Source organism: Aricia agestis, chromosome 12 (genome assembly GCF_905147365.1).
Source record: "Aricia agestis chromosome 12, ilAriAges1.1, whole genome shotgun sequence".
NCBI classification, from domain to species: Eukaryota; Metazoa; Arthropoda; class Insecta; order Lepidoptera; family Lycaenidae; genus Aricia; species Aricia agestis.
The window spans coordinates 13,325,759-13,346,602 of NC_056417.1; the positions used below are offsets into that span (position 1 = coordinate 13,325,759).

Sequence of the window (20,844 nt, forward strand, 5' to 3'; positions counted from 1 at the left end):
TTAAGCTTAGGCCAAACCTACGCGACCAGGCGACTGCGAAGCGAAGCGTCAAGTTGTCAAATGTGTGTTTTGTATAAATACAAATTTATTAAACCCTCGTGTATAAGCACTATTTTGGGATTAAATCAGCTTAATAAGTGTTAATCCAGAGAACAAATTTTTAAAACTAATTTGATACTATAGGGTTATAAATTGATGTGAAATATAATAATTATTATGTTTGAAAGACTACACCAACTTTAATACTAGACCTAACTCCATTAGAACAAAGTTTTAAAATTCTAGAACATGTTCAAAATGGCGGCCATTTTCAAGCGCACCGGGTGTCCGAGCAAACAGATTACGTGGCACTGACGGATGGCGACAAATACTTTAATGCTCGTTACTGAGTACAGCAAACAGTGGGATATTGCTAGAACCATTGTTCTAACAATGTGTAAACCGAAGACTTCGGAAGCGAGGATGTGGCACATAATATTTGATAGCAAAAATGGACCTGCCTGTGCTGCCCTTAAAATACGGCTTATATATGTTTTTGCGTTAGTCTGGTTTAAGTTTTGATCAATCTGTCTCTGTCTCTTTCTTTCTTCGTGTTTGTGTAAAAGATGGTAGGTATAATATAGTACTTTAAGATAAAAATATGCTACAAAGAAAACGTAACCATTCAAAAGTTGGGTCATTCCTTTTTCATATCAGGTATGTCATAATTTGAACATAGTACAGACTACTCATTATCTGGCTAGTATAAATCTAGATAGAATGCACATTTTTTTATAATTTCCCGAGTTCTAAAACCTCTGAGTAAACCTTCCGGGTCCTCGCATAAATGCGAAAAGGGACAGTTTTCAAATTACTATTTAACCGCTATATCCAGTTATCCACCCATGTCTTCAATTATGAGGTGCGTTGTAATTGAAGTCAAATTATAACATTAACATTTTTTGTTTTGGTTCGATCCTAACTAGCAAAAAAAAACCAACCAAATAACTCAGTTAGCGAGGTAGGAGTGTTACAACAATATTATGTAAGAATCTTTTATGAGTTTTTAATGCGTTTTTGTAGTCACACGTAAGTTTGAGGCTTTTGTACGCACGCACGGGGTATGAAAAACCCGGATGTGACCTAAAGCGACCCAAACTTAAAATATAACACATGACGCGGTTTGGAAACTCCTTAGGGTTTATATTCTCATAAATAATGTAAAAATATTATTTCTATTGCATGACATTTTGTACACTTTTGCAAGTTTTTGTTGTTATGAATGTTCCATGAGAAAAAAATATGCATAGGCAAATAGACCTACGCAATTCGATCATGTAATCACAAGCCCAGCCAACTTGGCCAAATAATTTTATATATTTAAACGAGTAGTTCTTGTATATATATTTATAATTGGAATCTCGGAATCGGCTCCAACGATTTTCATGAAACTTAGTATATAGGGGGTTTCGGGGGCAATAAATCGATCTAGATAGGAATCATTTTCAGAAAATGTCATTTACATCGAATACCAAGCAAAGCTCGGTCAAATAGCTAGTTTTATTAATATGTAACGCGAGCGAAGTAACTATAACTAAAATTTACTATAAAGCTAAGAAGTAAGAACCAATATATAAGAGAAGTGAAAATTAAAGTATACTTAGCTATAACTTTAAACTTTATCAAAACAATCATATCTGGATGGCTTGATGATTGACTATGGCTAAATAAGAGTGCAGTAGAGAAAAAATATATAGGTAATACTGTCCCGGCAAACGTTGTATTGCCATAATATAAAACATTTACTATTATTTATTTAACAAATGCACTTATCAATATAAAAAGTAGCCAGTAGCCGATTCTCTGACCTACTGAATATGCATATAAAATTTTGTGAAAATCAGTGAAGCCGTTTCGGAGGAGTACGGTAACTAACATTGTGACACGAGAATTTTATATATAAGATTATATTATAATCACTGCAAAAATAGAACGAAAAATTTGTTACAAAGATAATTATGAATAAGCTTTGTAACAAGTCATTAAACCATCATTAACTGTGTCCATTAGCGGGTTAATAAAGTGGATGTAAATATACAGGTATAAAGTACTTACTTACCTGATTAAAAATCGCGACCGAAGCCACCGAAGGGCTAAGAGGATTAGCGCGACTTCACCCCGCCTTTTAGTATTAAATTATGTCAACGGGTAAAAAACTGTATACTACCCGATGTTGCTATTCGAGATACGTCTTTGATAGAATGTTAATGTTACTTACGGCAGCTTTTAGAGTGGTTTAAGAATTACTTAATGTTAATTTAATACAGATTTAGATTACAACTCAAACTCTTTGTTAAATTAAAGCTAAGCAGTCATTAAATGACTTTGTATGCGACCGTACGTTATAATAATGATCTGCTCTTACTTTGGTGACTGCTGTATTTTCGTCATTCGTCAATGACTGCCCATGATCGTTGTCGACTATATATATTATGTTATATATAGCTTCGTAATTGAAAACGTGAGTGAATGAACACGATAAATAAAATATTTTTGTAACTTACAGACATTTACTCATCTTTTTCCTTATAATTTGAATAAACATTATAACTTATCTATTTCATCACCTGGCTAATATATCTGGCTACACATAAAATGCACAGTTTTTGATTTTCAAACCATTTTTCGGGCCCTAAAGCCTCCATTTATGCAAAAACGGCAATTTTTTTACTGTCAATTATCGTGTTCATCCACTAACGTCTTCAATTACGAGAATGGTGGCAATAATGGTTACTTATCAGTCATCATGGTCAAACGTCGGGAGGGGTCCTAAAATGCAAACATTTGATTGAATTCCATGGGTCTTAAAAGAATATTTACTAAGCTCAATTTATCAGGGCGAGCGAGCCCTAGTATATCCCACAATCGGTACATTTTCTGGTACACTTTACGGAAAAACTATCACGCCTATTGATTTGTGTTTTATTATAATATATGTAAATGTGTTATCATCAGTCAGTCAAGGTGTGAGGACGCGAGCGCTCACAAAACTCGGCTTTTAGCTAGTTAGTAGACTTTGTATCCTATCGTAAGCTTGATACTCGTGTGGCGGTACACACAATTCGCCTAACATTCCTGCATCGCGCTATTGAAGATCTCTGAGCGCGTCGGTATATAATTATATATACGACAGCTCAAATGTATCACGTGGGCTCCGGCCTGACCGAGCATCACCTCGCTCGGTCGGAAGATCTTCCTTTGCGGTCACCACGCTTCATATTCCCATACTCGATTATAAATGCTAATAAACTACGCATGTCATATATCCCTTTTAAGGCTTTAAATATACCAAATTCAAAACAAACCCTAATGAATAACCACATAGACAAGCGAAATACTAAATTAAATTTAAACTGAATATGAAATGTTAACGTAATAAACTCGTTGTTGATAAAACGGGAATATCAAAATTAGTAGATTGGTAGTGCTCACAAATTGAATTGTGCGCCATTTATAAAGCCCTCCCCCCTCCCCCCTCGGCCGCGCTAATTCAGTTATGGCGGCGCTGATGTTTCCGTGTGGCAACACAGTTTGCTTATCAACAACTAAACGTTTGTTGAATGTTTCCCGAGTATTGGGTATTTCGTTGTTGTTTTTTATAGATACGTACAGATCGCAGGTTATATTATATGCGTATGGAAAACATTATTATATTAGTTTTTAATCTAATATATAAAAAAATGAGGCAAATAAAAATGAATTCTCAACTTTGTTAGTCTCGCTAAAACTCGAGAACGTCTGAACCGATTTAGCTAATTTTATTTTTGAAACATTCCTGGATGTTCAGAGAATATTTGTACGTGAATAAATTAATATGTTAGGACATAGGAGCTACTATTTCATATTTTTCTACCGATGTTGCCTGATTATCTGTTATAATATTTTGGAGGGTTTTATATGAAAATTATTATAGACAACTTTAAGCACAAAAATAATTTCGTTAAAAGGCTCTTCATTAAGAAAATACATTTCTCTTAATTGAGAGCTACTTATTTGATACTTACATCAACTCGTTCATAAATCAAACAAAAATATCAATTACTGTAATTTAATAAAAACATAATAAAAATAAATATATGTTCTTTGTCACACCAGTCCAGACGGAAAGTAAACATAATTATCTGCATATTACTTTTTCATGTTTTATTATGAAAATCCGTCTCAGGGAAAACGGTGGAAAAGTAAAATAAGTCTTCGCGTTTTTCCCCCATTCCTTCTCCCGTTGCTTATTGTTTTGCCATCGAGTTGGAGTGGAATCGAGTACCATTGAAACTTCATTATCAGATATCCTTGGAAGGGACCGACATTAGAGACTGTTTGACGGTTTTTGTTCCGTTTATCGATAATCGATAATGTCATTATCGATATATTATGGACTAGATGACACTCGTAACTTCCTTGTACCAAAATTTATTTTTCCGCCTTTGTGGCGGAAAAATAAACTATCCTATGTCCTTTTCCCTCTCTCAAAGTATCTCTGTAACTATATCGGTTCAGCTGCATAAGCAGTCCAGTGAAGAAGTAACACTTTCGACTTTATCGCCCGTTCTGTTGCACTTGCACCAAAATTCATTCATCGAGAGGACGTACATTTTTCGGGGATGAAAATCGTCTATGTCCTTTAATGGGAGTTAAAGTATATCCACGCCAAATTTTAGCAATATCGGTTCTCCGGTATGGGCGTAAACAGTTTACAGACAGACAAACAGGCACACTTTCGCATTTATAATAGTAGTATGGGTAAGGATAATGATACACATGACAATAATTGCTTGTAAGTGTAAATTCCAAAACATCCTAAATCTTTTTAATATATCGACAAAAAGTCGACACATCACTTCGCTCTTCAAACCCCTTCAAAATACTTTACTATCTTGGTATGGAATATTAAAATGTGAAGTAATATTAAATCCGATATACGAGTAGAGCTAAGCTGAGTATTATTGAATTTCATTCAACGTTTAAATCACGTTCCCGCTAGCGATGGGCCATAATATATCGGTAATGCGATATTGATAGTCGATACAACGTTAAAACTAGATTTAGTACCTTAAAAGCTAACTTTAATGTACCATCGAGGAAGTTGATTCCTATGCAATTGACAGACCAACGTTATTTGGTCGAATATGTCAATTCAATGTTAATTGTGATCTGTCAGCTGGGTTTGACGTAACGCAACCAAACTACTTAGGTCCCCGATTTGCATAGGAATCAACTTCTCTGATAGTACCTTAAAAAACTTGGCCTTTCTTTAGCATATTATTTCAAACTATTGTGATTTGCTTACTAAATATTGTATGACGAGAATATAAAAAATTAATTGCCAAAGTATAATCATTAAATATATGTGACTACCGGGCAATCAAGAGCTGAGCGGAGCTGTGTTGCGGGGAATGTGTTATTGAGAACCATTAATAGCATCGCCACGCTGAGCGATGTCAAAGTCATGTCAATGAAGCAATTCTATTGGTTCTCAAAAACACATTCCTCGCAACACAGCTCCGCTCAGCTCTGGTTGTGCTAAGCTGCGTTGCGAGGAATGTGTTTTACAAGAACCAATTATAGAATCGTTGCGCTGAACGTGGTCAGGCAAATGAAGCGTTTCTATTGGTTCTCAAAAACACATTCCTTGTAACGGCTTAGGTTAGCTGCGGTGGAAAAGCAGCCTAAACAAGGAAATAAACGTTTTAAAATATATTATCTAAGATGCGGCTGCAAAATCTCGACGAATCAAAAGCGTCGACAATCCTGAAGACACTTTTATTTCGTCGACCGACCGTGACGAGATCAAAGTAATTAGACGAGTCAAAATATAGTCTGAGAGGTGGTGGCAAAATCGTCGACAAATTATAGCGGTGAATCGTGTCGGCACAATCAGCTTTAAAACGTGTACATTAATTACTAGCCGAGCCGCGCCGGGGCACCGACTAGCATTAATTAAAGGCAAACACTCACAACAATAGTCTGGAGCGCCGCTCAAAAAGTCAACATTCATTCTTTGAGCCATATTTACGGGTCAACGGACACTGGTTTATTAATTTTGGCACAGCCGAAAAAGTATTTTTGTCGCTGCCTTTTTAAAACCTTTTAGCGGTGACAAAACGTTATATTTTTTCTATTTCGCTGCTTTTTAAAGGATATTATAGGACGTCATTTCCGTAATTTCTTCTAATACCTTTTATTTGCTAATGGAACATTTCATCAATGCTTAGATATATTCTAAATATTATTCCATTTCCTATCCTCAATACTCAATAGTAAAGTTTTCAAACTCCGACTAAACAAACATCCGACGAGTTCGGAAGCCCACACTGACCCCGCTACATTATTAACTGAAATCAAACATGGCGGATCCGAAACAAATAAACTTGGATATTTCCAATAAGGTTACATAATTGCGTGAATCTCAGTGGTAATGGTAGTTTAATTAAAGTTGGTCGATGCGCTGCCAACTCCCGCGGCGCTCGATCATAATTGCGACTGCCAACTGTGCACGTATTACATTTACATATTCGCCGCCACCTCTTGTACTATAACGTAATTGTATGTTCGATAGAAGTCATTTACTACAATAATTACAATCTAGGTCTGCTACCATCCAGAGCTTTTCAGATTTTGCAGGAATGTCAGTCACATCCGCCTTCTGCCAATTAATTTCGCTGGTATATACAACGTACGACGGTACGAGTTCACAAATGGAAGTCATTTGAGAACAATATTATTTTGCATTGGAATTTTCCGTGGCTGTATCTGTACTCATTATAGAATTTATACTATTTCAAATTATCCTATAGTCCTATACTAACAAACAACAATGTTTATTCGTATTGTTTATGTATAAAATCATCCCACAGTTACCGGACGAAGTTTAAAATTATCATTTTACCCTTCCACGATAATTATACAAACAATCTGAAATGAGTTTGCGCTTCGTTATTAAGAGGGTGTAAGGGGGTAAACACTTCCCCCTACCAAGTATAAAATGCTGCTTCTACACTTTATTACACAGGTAATGCACAGGTATCACACAATATATTTTATAATGTGTGACGCATGTAAGTACTTTGTAAATTGCATTAGATAGTCTTGACTGCAGAGTTCAATATATAAGAAATAATTAATTTGGGCTAAGTAATTTGGAATTACTTAGCGATAAATTATCTGAATTTTTGGCGTGAAATTTAGGCGGCCCGACTGCGCGGTTCGGCCTATACTTATACCGCGAGATCACAAACGATTATTTTATTTTATTTTAAGATACATGGAAAACTTACAGCTATTGTTACAATGAAATTAAAAAAAAACGGAATACATAATAAGGAGCCAATTAGAAGTTTTCACTAATAGTAATAGTTTACAGTATATTGGCTTAAATATTTTATGAATACCTAGTACTACTGCAACACAATTTACACTTTAGACAAGAATATCAGTTATTTATTTAGTGTTATCTTATTTCTTACATTACAATACAGAAGAGATAAACATCAACAATCAATTATTTTCGATCGACAAAGTGCTTGCATAACGATCTTTTTAGAGCTGAAACATTATAATTGAAAATATCAAGATCCATATTGGAACAAATCGAGTTAAGTAGGTTGCTTGCACGATACATGAAGGAGTTCTGTCTGTAGTAGGTGTGGGTAGTGGGTAAGAAGATAGGGACATGACGACGGTAGGACTTAGTAGGAATTTTAAAAGACAACTTAGATAATAGGTTGGGATAAAAGACAAATCAGCAATATCACGACGGTCCTCTAGGGTAAGTAGGTGGTGTTTAGTATAGACAGACTTATAATTGGAACTACTAAACCGTTGATTAGTCTTAAAACACAGGTAACGTATAAATTATATTATTATTAGGCATGGAATAAGGGGGGTGTCCTGGGGGTCTGGACCCCCCCATTACTATCCATCTTACTATTCCAATTTCGACAATATTATATGTACCTCGCCGATTAAAATCGGTGTGGTACATGTGTAAAAAATTGATTTCCTAAACACGTTGCCTATTTGCTGTTGCGGAAATTCCAACTCGCACTTGGCCTCTTTTTTACGTTAGGGACCTCCCCCCTTTATCAAAGCTATACGCCATGTATATACGCCCGTGTATGTAGGTAACGATTTATTTAAATATACGAGGTCACGTTGTTATTTACATAAGATTGCTTGAGATCTCGCGGTATAGTGGCCAAACCGCTCGTTCGCGCGAGCGGATATAAATTAAGCCTTAGGTGGGATTTCACCAGTCACACTTTATAAAACTTCGTTTTATAAAACTTAGTTCTCACTGAACGCGGTCATGCGGCGACGTAAATCTCGTATTGTCTCACATGAATTTTACAAACTCCTTTTGCGCGATTAATAAATCTAAGTTTACGTGACGTCACACAGATGATTTAACATGTTTTCATCATTTTTGAGCCTCGTCACGTTAATTTAACAACAAAATAGCAAGAAACAATACAATATAACTCACGATACACATCTGTCCAAACTGTCATCCTGACATTTCTTTCGGCTATGACGTTTTTCCTTCTGCCATGATACTAAACTGTCAGGCTTCAGGACTTGAACGGGTTTTATGAAATAAACATTGGGCGTTCAGAAGAAAAAACTCGGATTTGTTATGAACACGTTCAGTTTATGTTGGCGAAATGCAATTCGATGTTATAATCGCATTTGTACGTTTTGAACCGGTTCAGGGTGCATTGAACGCATTCCATTTCTTTGGTGAAATCATCCCTTAGATAGATTCAACTGTTAAGTTTAATATATAAAAAATATATTGACACAATCTATCGGTTATAATTATTATTTGACTTATTTCCCAGATCTTTCTTTGTATCAATTAAGTTTTGCGAATCACTGAATTATTTGTTTTATTTTTATGTGTAACGATCCTACAACAAATTTATTTCCAAAAGGTCTTCCAAGGTCTGATGGTCGTCCCAAAACATTTTATTATTCAAAGTATTTTGAATATCCAATTAAAAGTTAAGAGTCTGGAAGGAAAGCGGATTAGGATTTTAGCGGAATTTTAAATTTAAATAATAAACAGCCTCTTATTCCTCGCTCTGTAATCTCTTAATCTGTAGTCTATTAAAGCTCTCCTCAGCAGATCCTGTATATTCTGACCCCCGTCAAACTTAGTAATTGACCGGACTACAAAGGTTCCCATTACTGATTAATTTCGGTTAGCCATCATAATATTAGGGTTTAAACTTTTGAAGATGCTGTTTCATAATGAATATTTTTGTAATAAATAATTTTCGTGTGAGCCACACTATATGCGCATTAATATTTTTACATATTTATTTTGTAAGCAGGAAAGTATTAACGGATTTAACATAACCTAACATAAAATGTAAATGATATTACCTTTTTCTTGTGACAAAATAAAGGTAGGCTTATGGAAATAGTTTTTTTTTATTTATCATGCAAATAGTAAACAGTAAACACACAAAGTTTTTAGCAGATAAGGATTTGACATTGTAACACAACACGTCGCTACTCGCTACGCATAACGCAGCACACTAAAATATATGATAGACTATTTATAAATCTGTGCTAGTTCTACCTACTTAATCATCGTGCTAGAAGCGTCTGCCTAACATGGCCTTGCTTTGAAATCTTTGCCTACACGGTAGTCCTAAAAAATCAACTTCAAACTCCATTAGCAAATTAAAAAAAATACATTAGAATTTTTATGCGATGAAAGTACAGCCTACGTCCATAAAATGTTAATTGGCTACGAGTTAATTGAAATAAGTTTACTGCTTACGTAACGACCGGCGCCATGATGGATTGTAACAATTTAAATAAAGAAGCATTTGAAGTAGCGGGGTCGGTGACCTCATTACCGGGGAACCCCCGGCGACCATGTGGAGCCTTTTAATTAATATCTCCTGGAATACGTTTTAATTACGAGTAAAAACTTTTTTGTGCTCCATTAATTTGGACTAGAGATCGCCCAATGCGTCAATCGCAAAAATGGTCGAAATTCGACCTCAAATAATATTTTTAGTATATGAAAAGTACAGTTTTCACAGAGCAGCAAGTACTGGCTCTGTGAAAACTATACTTTACAAATTTCAACGCTTTTTTATTGATATTCTATTGTCAAAATATTGACTTTATTTATTTTTTTGAGATAATTCCTGCGACAGGCTCAGATTAATAAAGTCAAATGATGACAGACTGGCCGTGTAATAATTTTCTAACAGTATGTAAGATACAATAAAAAAAACTAAATCTATTTTCAATTTGACAACAGACTTCAACCATAAATAAAAGAGTACAATGCGTATAGTCCGTCAAGAAAGTGAAGAAATTAAAAAGTGGCTACATCGTAGTGTCATCCCTTTTTCTTCGATTGATTTGAAAGGGATGACACTAAGATGTTGCCACTTTTTAATTTCTTCACTTTCTCGACAGCCTATATACAGTATAGTCTTGTCAATCAAAATCTCCTAGTATAGTGTGTGTGTTGTAGTGTGTGTAATGTTTTATTTGTTAAAAAAAATTATGATAAAAGCATAATTTTAAAATAATATTAGCTCGTTGCACTCCTTCACCATATAAACTATAACTGTGCAAAATTTCATTCAATACATGCATACTTTATGCACGTATTCGGTACACAATTTTGTGTAAATATAGAAGTGACAATTAATGTCAACGGCTTTATTTCGTAAATTTGATTGTTAGTGTTTCGTTTGCCATATTTTAGTGTGCGAAAAGGAACCAAATTCAAAACGGTTGAAATATGGGAGTTACGTTTCCTTAGTTTTTATTATTCGTACTTTATTAGAAGATTCACGTGTCTGTTAACGCAAAAAGTCTTGCAGAATTTATTTTATTATCCCGTGTAAAAAATGATGGATATCTACTCTATATCTCTGTAAAATTTCACACAAAACATTACTTTTGACTAGAAAGTCGTAGGTTCGATTCCTGCGTTGGAAACGTATTATTTCCAAGTTTGTTTAGGACAATGCAGGCTGATAACCTTATTGTCTGACAAGTAAGATGATCTATATGCGTGTAAAAAGTCAGTCCTGCGCGTGATCTCGTGCCAGGCATATCAGTCGTTCGTCCCTCTGGGTTACGAGAGTAAAGGAATAGAGAGTACTCTTGTGTACTGCGCACACACTTGGGCGCTATGAAATTCCTCCTGTGTAACTAGCCTGATTGATGATTCGAACTAGCAAAACCGGCCACCATCACCAAAACTGGTGTGGGATTACAATTTCATACTTAATAATTATTTAATCAAGATTAAGAATTTAAGCAACATATTATACAAAAATCTAAAGTATGTCTAAAAATACCTAGTTGTGTGTCGTATTTGTTCATAGAGTATTTATTGTACAACGCTAAGTTCTATACGCTAACGAACATAAAATAATATCTTTGTGTGTCACACCGCATGTTTGCGACACTTTTAGAACTAGGCTAGCTTTAATAATGTTGATTTTCCTGCATACAATGAACAAACGTATGTAGAGAAAATGGGGCGCGTCCGTAGGCATAAGGGAAAACTGTCAAGTACTACACAGGGCTAGCAATTACGTTGCCAACTTTTGAATAATGTACCTATGCGTCTTAGTTTTTATTGCGTGACATATTAATGTAGCTGATAAGGGTAAAAATGTTTCAGGGGAAGGAAGAAAGATTCGACGGACATTTTACATATTGTAGACAGGGGAGTGAAATTGGCGTTCGAAATTTAAAGATGTGCCGCGTTATCCATATAAGGACTTACTCTTGTCTCGCTCTTTTAATTGCTTGAATTTCGAACACTGTATGTACTATGTACTGTGTGCAAAAAAAGCAAAAAACGGCAAACAAGGTGTCTTTTGTTGTTACTTACAACCCAAAAACATGCTTGCAACAAACAATACAACCAAAAAAAGTATGTATGTAAGTGAGTATGTTTTTATTTCAGTGGGTCTCTATTTATTAGGTAGCATATAAGTAGTAGGTATAACTTGTATAGAATTGCGAAATAAAAAACGGAAAAAACATATTGTGAAGTAGCAGCAAACTTAAGTTAATAAAATAATATGTGAAGTGGCAACACCGCGCTTCCGCCCGGCGTAGGCGCCATCATCTGTGTCTTGCATTGACATTGACCTTTTCGTTTCCGCGCTCTGGCTGGTACTTGTGCCAGCCAGAGCGCCGCGTGTGAACTCTCTCTCTCTCTCTTTCCAAAAATATATTTTGTCAAGTTCCTAATTAATTATCTTTGTTATTGAATACAAATCGTTCTATAGGAATACCTTTTTCATTTAACGCCTTTACAAGGTTTCACACGCGGCGCTCTGGCTGGCACAAGTACCAGCCAGAGCGCCGCGTGTGAAACCTTGTAAAGTTTCACACGCGAGTTATACACGAAGGCGCGGCGTGGCGGAAGCAAGCACGCCATTTTGTTCAAATTCCACTATCTACTTCGAGGGCGTGGAGGCGACGGGCAATAAGCGGCGGAGGCCCATCACGTTGCCGACGATCACAACCGCACCAGTCCAGCTAAATGGAATAAAGTGGCGTGAAGAAAAGAGGTGCACCGGGACGCTGAGACACCGCGTGGCAACAAGCGGCGGAGGCCCACCACGCTGTGCAGGCGCATATCCACATCCACAACGCACGACTCGGAGGCATCGGGACGCTGAGACACCGCGTGGCAACAAGCGGCGGAGGCCCACCACGCTGTGCAGGCGCATATCCACATCCACAACGCATGACTCGGAGGCACCGGGACGCTGAGACACCGCGTGGCAACAAGCGGCGGAGGCCCATCACGCTGTGCAGGCGCATATCCACAGCCACAACGCACGACTCGGAGGCACCGGGACGCTGAGACACCGCGTGGCAACAAGCGGCGGAGGCCCACCACGCTGTGCAGGCGCACATCTACAACGTACGACTCGGAGGCACCAGGACACTGATACACCGCGTGGCAACAAGCGGCGGAGGCCCATCACGCAGTTAATTTGGTCAGTTTGTTCCATTTATTCCGATGTTCATTCACTTATCCATTCCATATACATATTCCAATCCTAACACCTAGAACTGAGTACTAGATTGGTTCAGTTTTGGATTTAAATACTGATAAACACGTTGCATATTTTGTGCCTAGTTTATGCACTAAGCACATATTGGTTCTACATTCTAATTAAAGGGTAAACAATACAAAATACCTTTCCATAATACAAAGTAGGTTACTTAGTTATTATTGAGTGGTTTAGCACAAATTTCAATATTGTTTCATTAAAATCATTGAGTATTTGTAAGCTCAATCTAATTTTATTATAAATATTGCATTAATTGCATTTCTTTGTCGAGACAGCGGCTGCAGTATAAAGTTTGCATGTCAATTGCTGTAACAAATATTATACACTGGGTAACTGCTAATTCCAGTTGTGTGGCATACGTGCGAGACTGCACCTTTGTGCGGAGTGAGACTGCAACAAGTCTACAAGCTTCGTGTTCATATCTTGCTGCTACATCGGGCACCTCATCAACATCGGTCATCGTCATCACTCGCATTTAAGTATTGTTTTGATTTTTGTTGGCTGCATTATTATTGGTTCCAAATATGTCAGTTTCATGTGAGGATTCTAGTAAGCTCACTGTGGAGGAAAATGAAAGGAAACTTATCAGGAAGCGAGGTATTTGTAAACAAAAATTAACACATTTTAAAAAATATTTAGAAACATTAGAGTCATCTCTTTCAGCTGTAAAGATTTGTGAGTTAAATTTGAGATTATCTAAAATAGAGGAATTGTACACAGAATTTGATCTCATCCAATCTGAAATCGAAATTATCTCCCAAATTCCAGAGCATCAGTTCACGGAGCGGGAGGAGTTCGAACTCACTTATTTCGAAACATTGGCAACTGCACGCGAGCTGAGCGGCCGCCATGCAGAGGCTAATGCTACGAGCAACACTACGGGCAGCGAGACGGGTACAGTACTTGCCGCACCAACAGGTCTGAAATTACCCACTATTAAGTTGCCTACATTTTCTGGTCAGTATCAAGATTGGCTTGAGTTTCATGACACATTTACCTCCCTTATACACAACAATAACACAATACCAAATATCAATAAGTTTCATTATTTGAGGGCTGCATTAAAGGATACAGCGGCTTTAGTTATACGTTCTCTTGAATTTTCCTCGGAAAACTATGAAGTTGCTTGGGACTTGCTGTGTGATAGGTTTAATAATGATCGAGTGTTAGTTAACAGTCACATCACTAATTTGTTTAATATGCAACCAATTTACAAGGAATCAGCCCAGGCTTTGCGGGGCATAATTGATAGTACTAATCGAAATCTCAGGGCTCTGAATACCCTGAAGCTGCCTACAGATCAGTGGGACATACTCATTATTCATTTTGTAGCTGCTAAATTGGACCCTAGCACAAATAGGGAATGGGAGGAAGAGAGAAACAAAATGAAAGTTCTTCCGACCCTTAAAGATTTTTATGAATTTTTGAAATCTCGTGCGGACATGCTGGAGGCTATGGGTGAGACAAACCTCAAACCTAAACAACATAAAACGTTTATTACCTCTCTGCAGCAGAGCAACGCTAATACTAGTACTAGTAGGTTTGCTTGTCCAGTATGTAAAAACAAGCACTCAATTTATAAATGTTTTAAATTTAAATCATTTTCCACTCCTATGCGAATTCAAAAGGCTAAACAATTAGATTTATGCATAAATTGTTTGCGTTCAGGACATAAAGAAAGGGATTGCAAATTAGGGCCATGTCGTATTTGCTCGCAACGACATAACTCGTTATTACATGGACAGCAGCCAAGTTCTACTTTGGATTCAGCTGCAAGTACCTCGTCCAGCGTAGTCCTCGCAGCGGCTGCACCACAGCCCGCTGCCCCTGCATCGTCGCTCGCACCCCCCGCATCTGTCTCGTCTCATAGTGACATAACGCTGTCGAATACAGGAGGTAAAGTTGTTTTGCTTTCGACGGCTCTGCTAAAGGTTAAAGACAAGTATGGGAAGGAACACCATGTGCGGGCTTTGCTTGACAATGGAAGCACGGCAAGCTTCATAACAGAAAGCTTATGCACTAAATTGCAATTGCCATTTTATTCTACTGCTGCGTCGGTAGAAGGATTAAATTATCAGTCTTCACGTATAACTAAACGTTGTGAAATAAATATTGCTTCACGCATGTATCCATACAATGCGAATGTCAGTTGTTTTATAGTCCCTCACATAACTCAAAACTTACCTACTATGATAATTGATGTCTCATCATTCCAAATCCCCTCTGAATTGAATTTAGCTGACCCGATGTTCCACACCCCTGAAAAAATCGAAATGCTGCTAGGTGCTGATATATTCTGGAATGTTTTATTGAACAACAACATTTCTTTGGGTAAGCACAAGCCCACACTTAGCGATACGAAGCTGGGATGGTTGGTCTCAGGTTCTGTACCGAGTTATCAAGGTATCCCTAAGCACTTCACCGTCCACTGCCATCATTTGTGTGAGAATCAACTCCACTTTGAGATGTCTAAATTTTTCGAGTCTGAAACAATTAATAGTCCTGAGAGTTTAACTCCTGAACAGAAACAGTGCGAACAAGATTTTGTTGCCAATACAAGGCGAGATAGTGAGGGCAGGTTTGTGGTAAAAATACCTTTTAAAGAGGATCCAGATACACTGGGTGACTCATACATTTCTGCTAGGGCTCAGTTCTTAGCAGTAGAACGAAAGATGGCGCGACAGCCGATTTTACAGGAAAGGTACAAAACCTTTATTAAAGAATACTATGACATGGGTCACATGAGTGAGGTAGGTCACGATATTACTAGGCCCACACAATATTTCATGCCTCATCATGCTGTGTGCAATGAGGAGAGCACTAGTACAAAACTAAGAGTTGTATTCAACGCTTCAAATCCCACATCAAATGGGAAATCCTTAAATGATTTACAAATGGTAGGGGCAACTGTCCAAGATGATTTATTCTCGATTCTAATCCGATTTAGATTGCATAAGTATGTTCTTTGTGGGGACATTGAAAAAATGTATAGGCAAATATTAATTTGTCCTTCGCAGCGTCATCTGCAACATATATTATGGCGTTTTAACACGAACGACCCAATAACAAAATATACCTTGAATACTGTCACATATGGCACAGCATCGGCTCCCTTCTTAGCCACAAGGTGCTTACGAAAGCTTGCTGAGGAGTGCAATGACCCTCAAGTTAGCAAAGCCATTGCGAATGATTTTTATATAGATGACTACATTTCGGGTGCTGACTCCATAAGTCAGACGGTAGATATAGCAAAGGGTGTAATAAAAGAATTAGAATCCGCAAAATTTAAACTAAGGAAATGGCGGTCTAATAGCCCGCAAATTTTAAATATAATTCAAGGTGCAATTGGAGCGAACGAATCAATCCAATTTCATGATAATAGTACAAAGGCTTTAGGCTTGCGTTGGGCATGTGATGATGATCAATTGTATTTCACAACTTCTGACATTTCACATAGTCAGTCCATGCCGACGAAGCGGACAATCTTGTCCACGCTAGCTCAGATTTTCGACCCTTTGGGGCTTATAAATCCATATATATTACAGGCAAAACTTATTTTAAAAAAGGTCTGGGAGTGTAAAATAGGCTGGGAGGACCCACTACCTCCAGAAATTCAATTAGAATGGTCAAAATTTCTTAAAGCGTTGCCAGACTTAAACAATTTTAAAATACCTAGACGTATGTTAGGGAATTCGGCAAAAATTGAACTTCATTCATTTTGTGATGCATCTGGTCAAGCGTACAGTGCATGCATATATGTTCGCACACTCTCTGGTGATCAGACATTCTCTGTTCATTTAGCTGCCGCTAAGAGTAGAGTTCAGTCAGCTCGAAAGACTACTATACCTCGGTTAGAGCTCTGTGGAGCTCTACTGTCGGCACGACTTACAAAAAAGGTGAATAAGGCGCTCAGTTTGTACAGGGTCATTGACCGGGTGGTATTCTGGTGTGACTCTACCATTGTTATTAGTTGGATTAAAACAGAGTCTTCAAAGCTTAAGGCTTATATTAGGAACAGAGTGGACGAGATAGCTGAATGTTCTGATCCTTTGTCATGGCGTTACGTGCCTACAGCTCTCAATCCAGCCGATATAGGGTGTAGAGGCCTCGATGCCACTCAGCTTCTGCACGAGCAGAGGTGGTGGTCCGGCCCGTCTTTCCTTAAATACGACGAGTCAACATGGCCAGAGAATCCTGTAAAAATAAAGGAAGAATTACTACCTGAGGTAAATAAAAGAAATTTAGCTTCGTCCATTCCTTGCGATGTCGCACTGTCATCTCAAGTAACTTCCAGCGTCTCTAGTGAGATGGGAAATTGGATAGAAAGGTTTTCAAATTTTTGCAAACTACAGAGAGTCATGGCATATATTCAGCGCTTCATATATAACTGCCGTCACTCACACAATAAATACACTGGACATCTAACAGTCAAGGAACTTGTGTCCTCTAATCAAACATTATGTAAATTAGCACAAATGGAAATATTTCCTAAAGAATATTCCACTTTATCAAAAAATAATAACTTACCTGCAAAAAATTGTTTACAGAATATGCGACCGTTTATGCATAATGACGGTCTGATACGCGTCGGAGGACGACTATCAAATTCGGAATATTGTTACGATACCAAGCACCCTATCATACTTCATGCTTCACACCATCTTACGAAATTAATCTTCCAACACTATCACATACTCACTATGCATGCGGGACCACAGCATTTATTATCCACTATTCGTCAAAAATACTGGCCAATCGCAGGTCGTAATCTAGCAAGAAAAACAGTTCATGATTGTATTAAGTGCTGTCGTTTCGCAGGTAGATCAATCCAACCAGTCATGGGTAACTTGCCAAAGGAACGTCTTTCTATGACGTATCCGTTCTTAAATGTAGCAGTCGATTACGCAGGCCCAATCTTGATTGCTGACAAGAAAGGTAGAGGGTGCAAATTAATTAAATCGTGGATTTGCGTTTTTGTTTGTCTGGCGGTAAAGGCTGTACACGTTGAGCTGGTGACAGACTTGTCAAAAGATGGCTTCCTCGCAGCGCTGCAGAGATTCGTTGCTCGTAGGGGAAAGCCCATCAGTATCTATTCCGATAACGGAACCAATTTTACTGCGGCTAGCAGGGATCTGGCTAGGTTCTTGAAGGCGAGTGGTGAGGAGATAGGTGTCTCGGCATCAGAGTTAGCGATTAACTTTAAATTTTCTCCCGCGTATTCACCACACTTTAACGGCTTAGCAGAAGCAGCAGTAAAGTCGATTAAGCATCATCTAAAAAGAGTTTTAACACTTACCAATTTAACATACGAAGAAATGTACACTCTATTAGTAGGGATAGAAGGCATACTCAATTCTAGGCCCATAACTCCTCTTTCTTCCGATCCCACTGACCTAATCCCACTTACACCGTCCCATTTCCTGATCGGAAGAACAATGACCAATATTCCAGAGCAAATAGATGATCAGAGGCCATTACACCTACAGACTAGATATGAAAGAATAAGCACATTAAAGGGCCACTTCTGGAAACGATTCTACAAAGAATACTTTGCTGAGCTGCAATGCCGCCAAAAATGGAAAGGTGATCACAGTCAACTTCATCTAGGCGAGATGGTGTTGGTCAAGGACGATCGATTGCCTCCGAACCGCTGGCTGCTTGGACGTGTGGTCCACCTCTACCCTGGCTCAGATGGCATCGCGCGAGTAGCAGACATCCAGACGACCTCAGGGACTCTACGGCGCGCCTACAACCGGCTCTGCCCGCTACCTGTTTTGGAATCTTCGCTTCCAACGGGGCCAGCATGTGAAGTAGCAGCAAACTTAAGTTAATAAAATAATATGTGAAGTGGCAACACCGCGCTTCCGCCCGGCGTAGGCGCCATCATCTGTGTCTTGCATTGACATTGACCTTTTCGTTTCCGCGCTCTGGCTGGTACTTGTGCCAGCCAGAGCGCCGCGTGTGAACTCTCTCTCTCTCTCTTTCCAAAAATATATTTTGTCAAGTTCCTAATTAATTATCTTTGTTATTGAATACAAATCGTTCTATAGGAATACCTTTTTCATTTAACGCCTTTACAAGGTAATGACGACTATCAAATTCGGAATATTGTTACGATACCAAGCACCCTATCATACTTCATGCTTCACACCATCTTACGAAATTAATCTTCCAACACTATCACATACTCACTATGCATGCGGGACCACAGCATTTATTATCCACTATTCGTCAAAAATACTGGCCAATCGCAGGTCGTAATCTAGCAAGAAAAACAGTTCATGATTGTATTAAGTGCTGTCGTTTCGCAGGTAGATCAATCCAACCAGTCATGGGTAACTTGCCAAAGGAACGTCTTTCTATGACGTATCCGTTCTTAAATGTAGCAGTCGATTACGCAGGCCCAATCTTGATTGCTGACAAGAAAGGTAGAGGGTGCAAATTAATTAAATCGTGGATTTGCGTTTTTGTTTGTCTGGCGGTAAAGGCTGTACACGTTGAGCTGGTGACAGACTTGTCAAAAGATGGCTTCCTCGCAGCGCTGCAGAGATTCGTTGCTCGTAGGGGAAAGCCCATCAGTATCTATTCCGATAACGGAACCAATTTTACTGCGGCTAGCAGGGATCTGGCTAGGTTCTTGAAGGCGAGTGGTGAGGAGATAGGTGTCTCGGCATCAGAGTTAGCGATTAACTTTAAATTTTCTCCCGCGTATTCACCACACTTTAACGGCTTAGCAGAAGCAGCAGTAAAGTCGATTAAGCATCATCTAAAAAGAGTTTTAACACTTACCAATTTAACATACGAAGAAATGTACACTCTATTAGTAGGGATAGAAGGCATACTCAATTCTAGGCCCATAACTCCTCTTTCTTCCGATCCCACTGACCTAATCCCACTTACACCGTCCCATTTCCTGATCGGAAGAACAATGACCAATATTCCAGAGCAAATAGATGATCAGAGGCCATTACACCTACAGACTAGATATGAAAGAATAAGCACATTAAAGGGCCACTTCTGGAAACGATTCTACAAAGAATACTTTGCTGAGCTGCAATGCCGCCAAAAATGGAAAGGTGATCACAGTCAACTTCATCTAGGCGAGATGGTGTTGGTCAAGGACGATCGATTGCCTCCGAACCGCTGGCTGCTTGGACGTGTGGTCCACCTCTACCCTGGCTCAGATGGCATCGCGCGAGTAGCAGACATCCAGACGACCTCAGGGACTCTACGGCGCGCCTACAACCGGCTCTGCCCGCTACCTGTTTTGGAATCTTCGCTTCCAACGGGGCCAGCATGTGAAGTAGCAGCAAACTTAAGTTAATAAAATAATATGTGAAGTGGCAACACCGCGCTTCCGCCCGGCGTAGGCGCCATCATCTGTGTCTTGCATTGACATTGACCTTTTCGTTTCCGCGCTCTGGCTGGTACTTGTGCCAGCCAGAGCGCCGCGTGTGAACTCTCTCTCTCTCTCTTTCCAAAAATATATTTTGTCAAGTTCCTAATTAATTATCTTTGTTATTGAATACAAATCGTTCTATAGGAATACCTTTTTCATTTAACGCCTTTACACATATAAAAGAAAAAATGATCTACGTTGAAAATCGAGCATTCTTCACATGAAGAAAAGCACAAAGGGGTATATTTTAAAAATAGAATCCGGTATTTATACGTCTGGCAACAATAGGCATCAAGTTCTCGGGACTCGCATAATAAATTCACTAAC

At 38.4% G+C, this 20,844-nt stretch overlaps 2 protein-coding genes across 2 annotated transcripts in view; both read left to right on the forward strand.

Moving 5' to 3' along the window:
• The window catches only part of LOC121732782 (thrombospondin type-1 domain-containing protein 7A-like), a 103,573-nt gene that overhangs the window by 23,453 nt on the left and 59,276 nt on the right, over positions 1-20,844 (forward strand). The window lies entirely within an intron of this gene.
• LOC121732733 lies at positions 13,226-20,580 on the forward strand. The gene is made up of 3 exons (XM_042122687.1): positions 13,226-14,576; positions 15,402-15,696; positions 19,737-20,580. The coding sequence occupies exons 1-3, from the start codon at positions 13,643-13,645 to the stop codon at positions 20,440-20,442; spliced, it is 1,935 nt and encodes a 644-aa protein (XP_041978621.1). The 5' UTR covers positions 13,226-13,642; the 3' UTR covers positions 20,443-20,580.

Coding starts and splice junctions, on each gene's coding strand:
- LOC121732733 (XM_042122687.1), top strand. CDS start 13,643: ATGTCAGTTTCATGTGAGGATTCTAGTAAGCTCACTGTGGAGGAAAAT. Junction 14,577..15,401: donor GGACATGCTGGAGGCTATGG/GTGAGACAAACC, acceptor AAATGCTGCTAG/GTGCTGATATATTCTGGAAT. Junction 15,697..19,736: donor AGGCGAGATAGTGAGGGCAG/GTTTGTGGTAAA, acceptor TACTGCGGCTAG/CAGGGATCTGGCTAGGTTCT.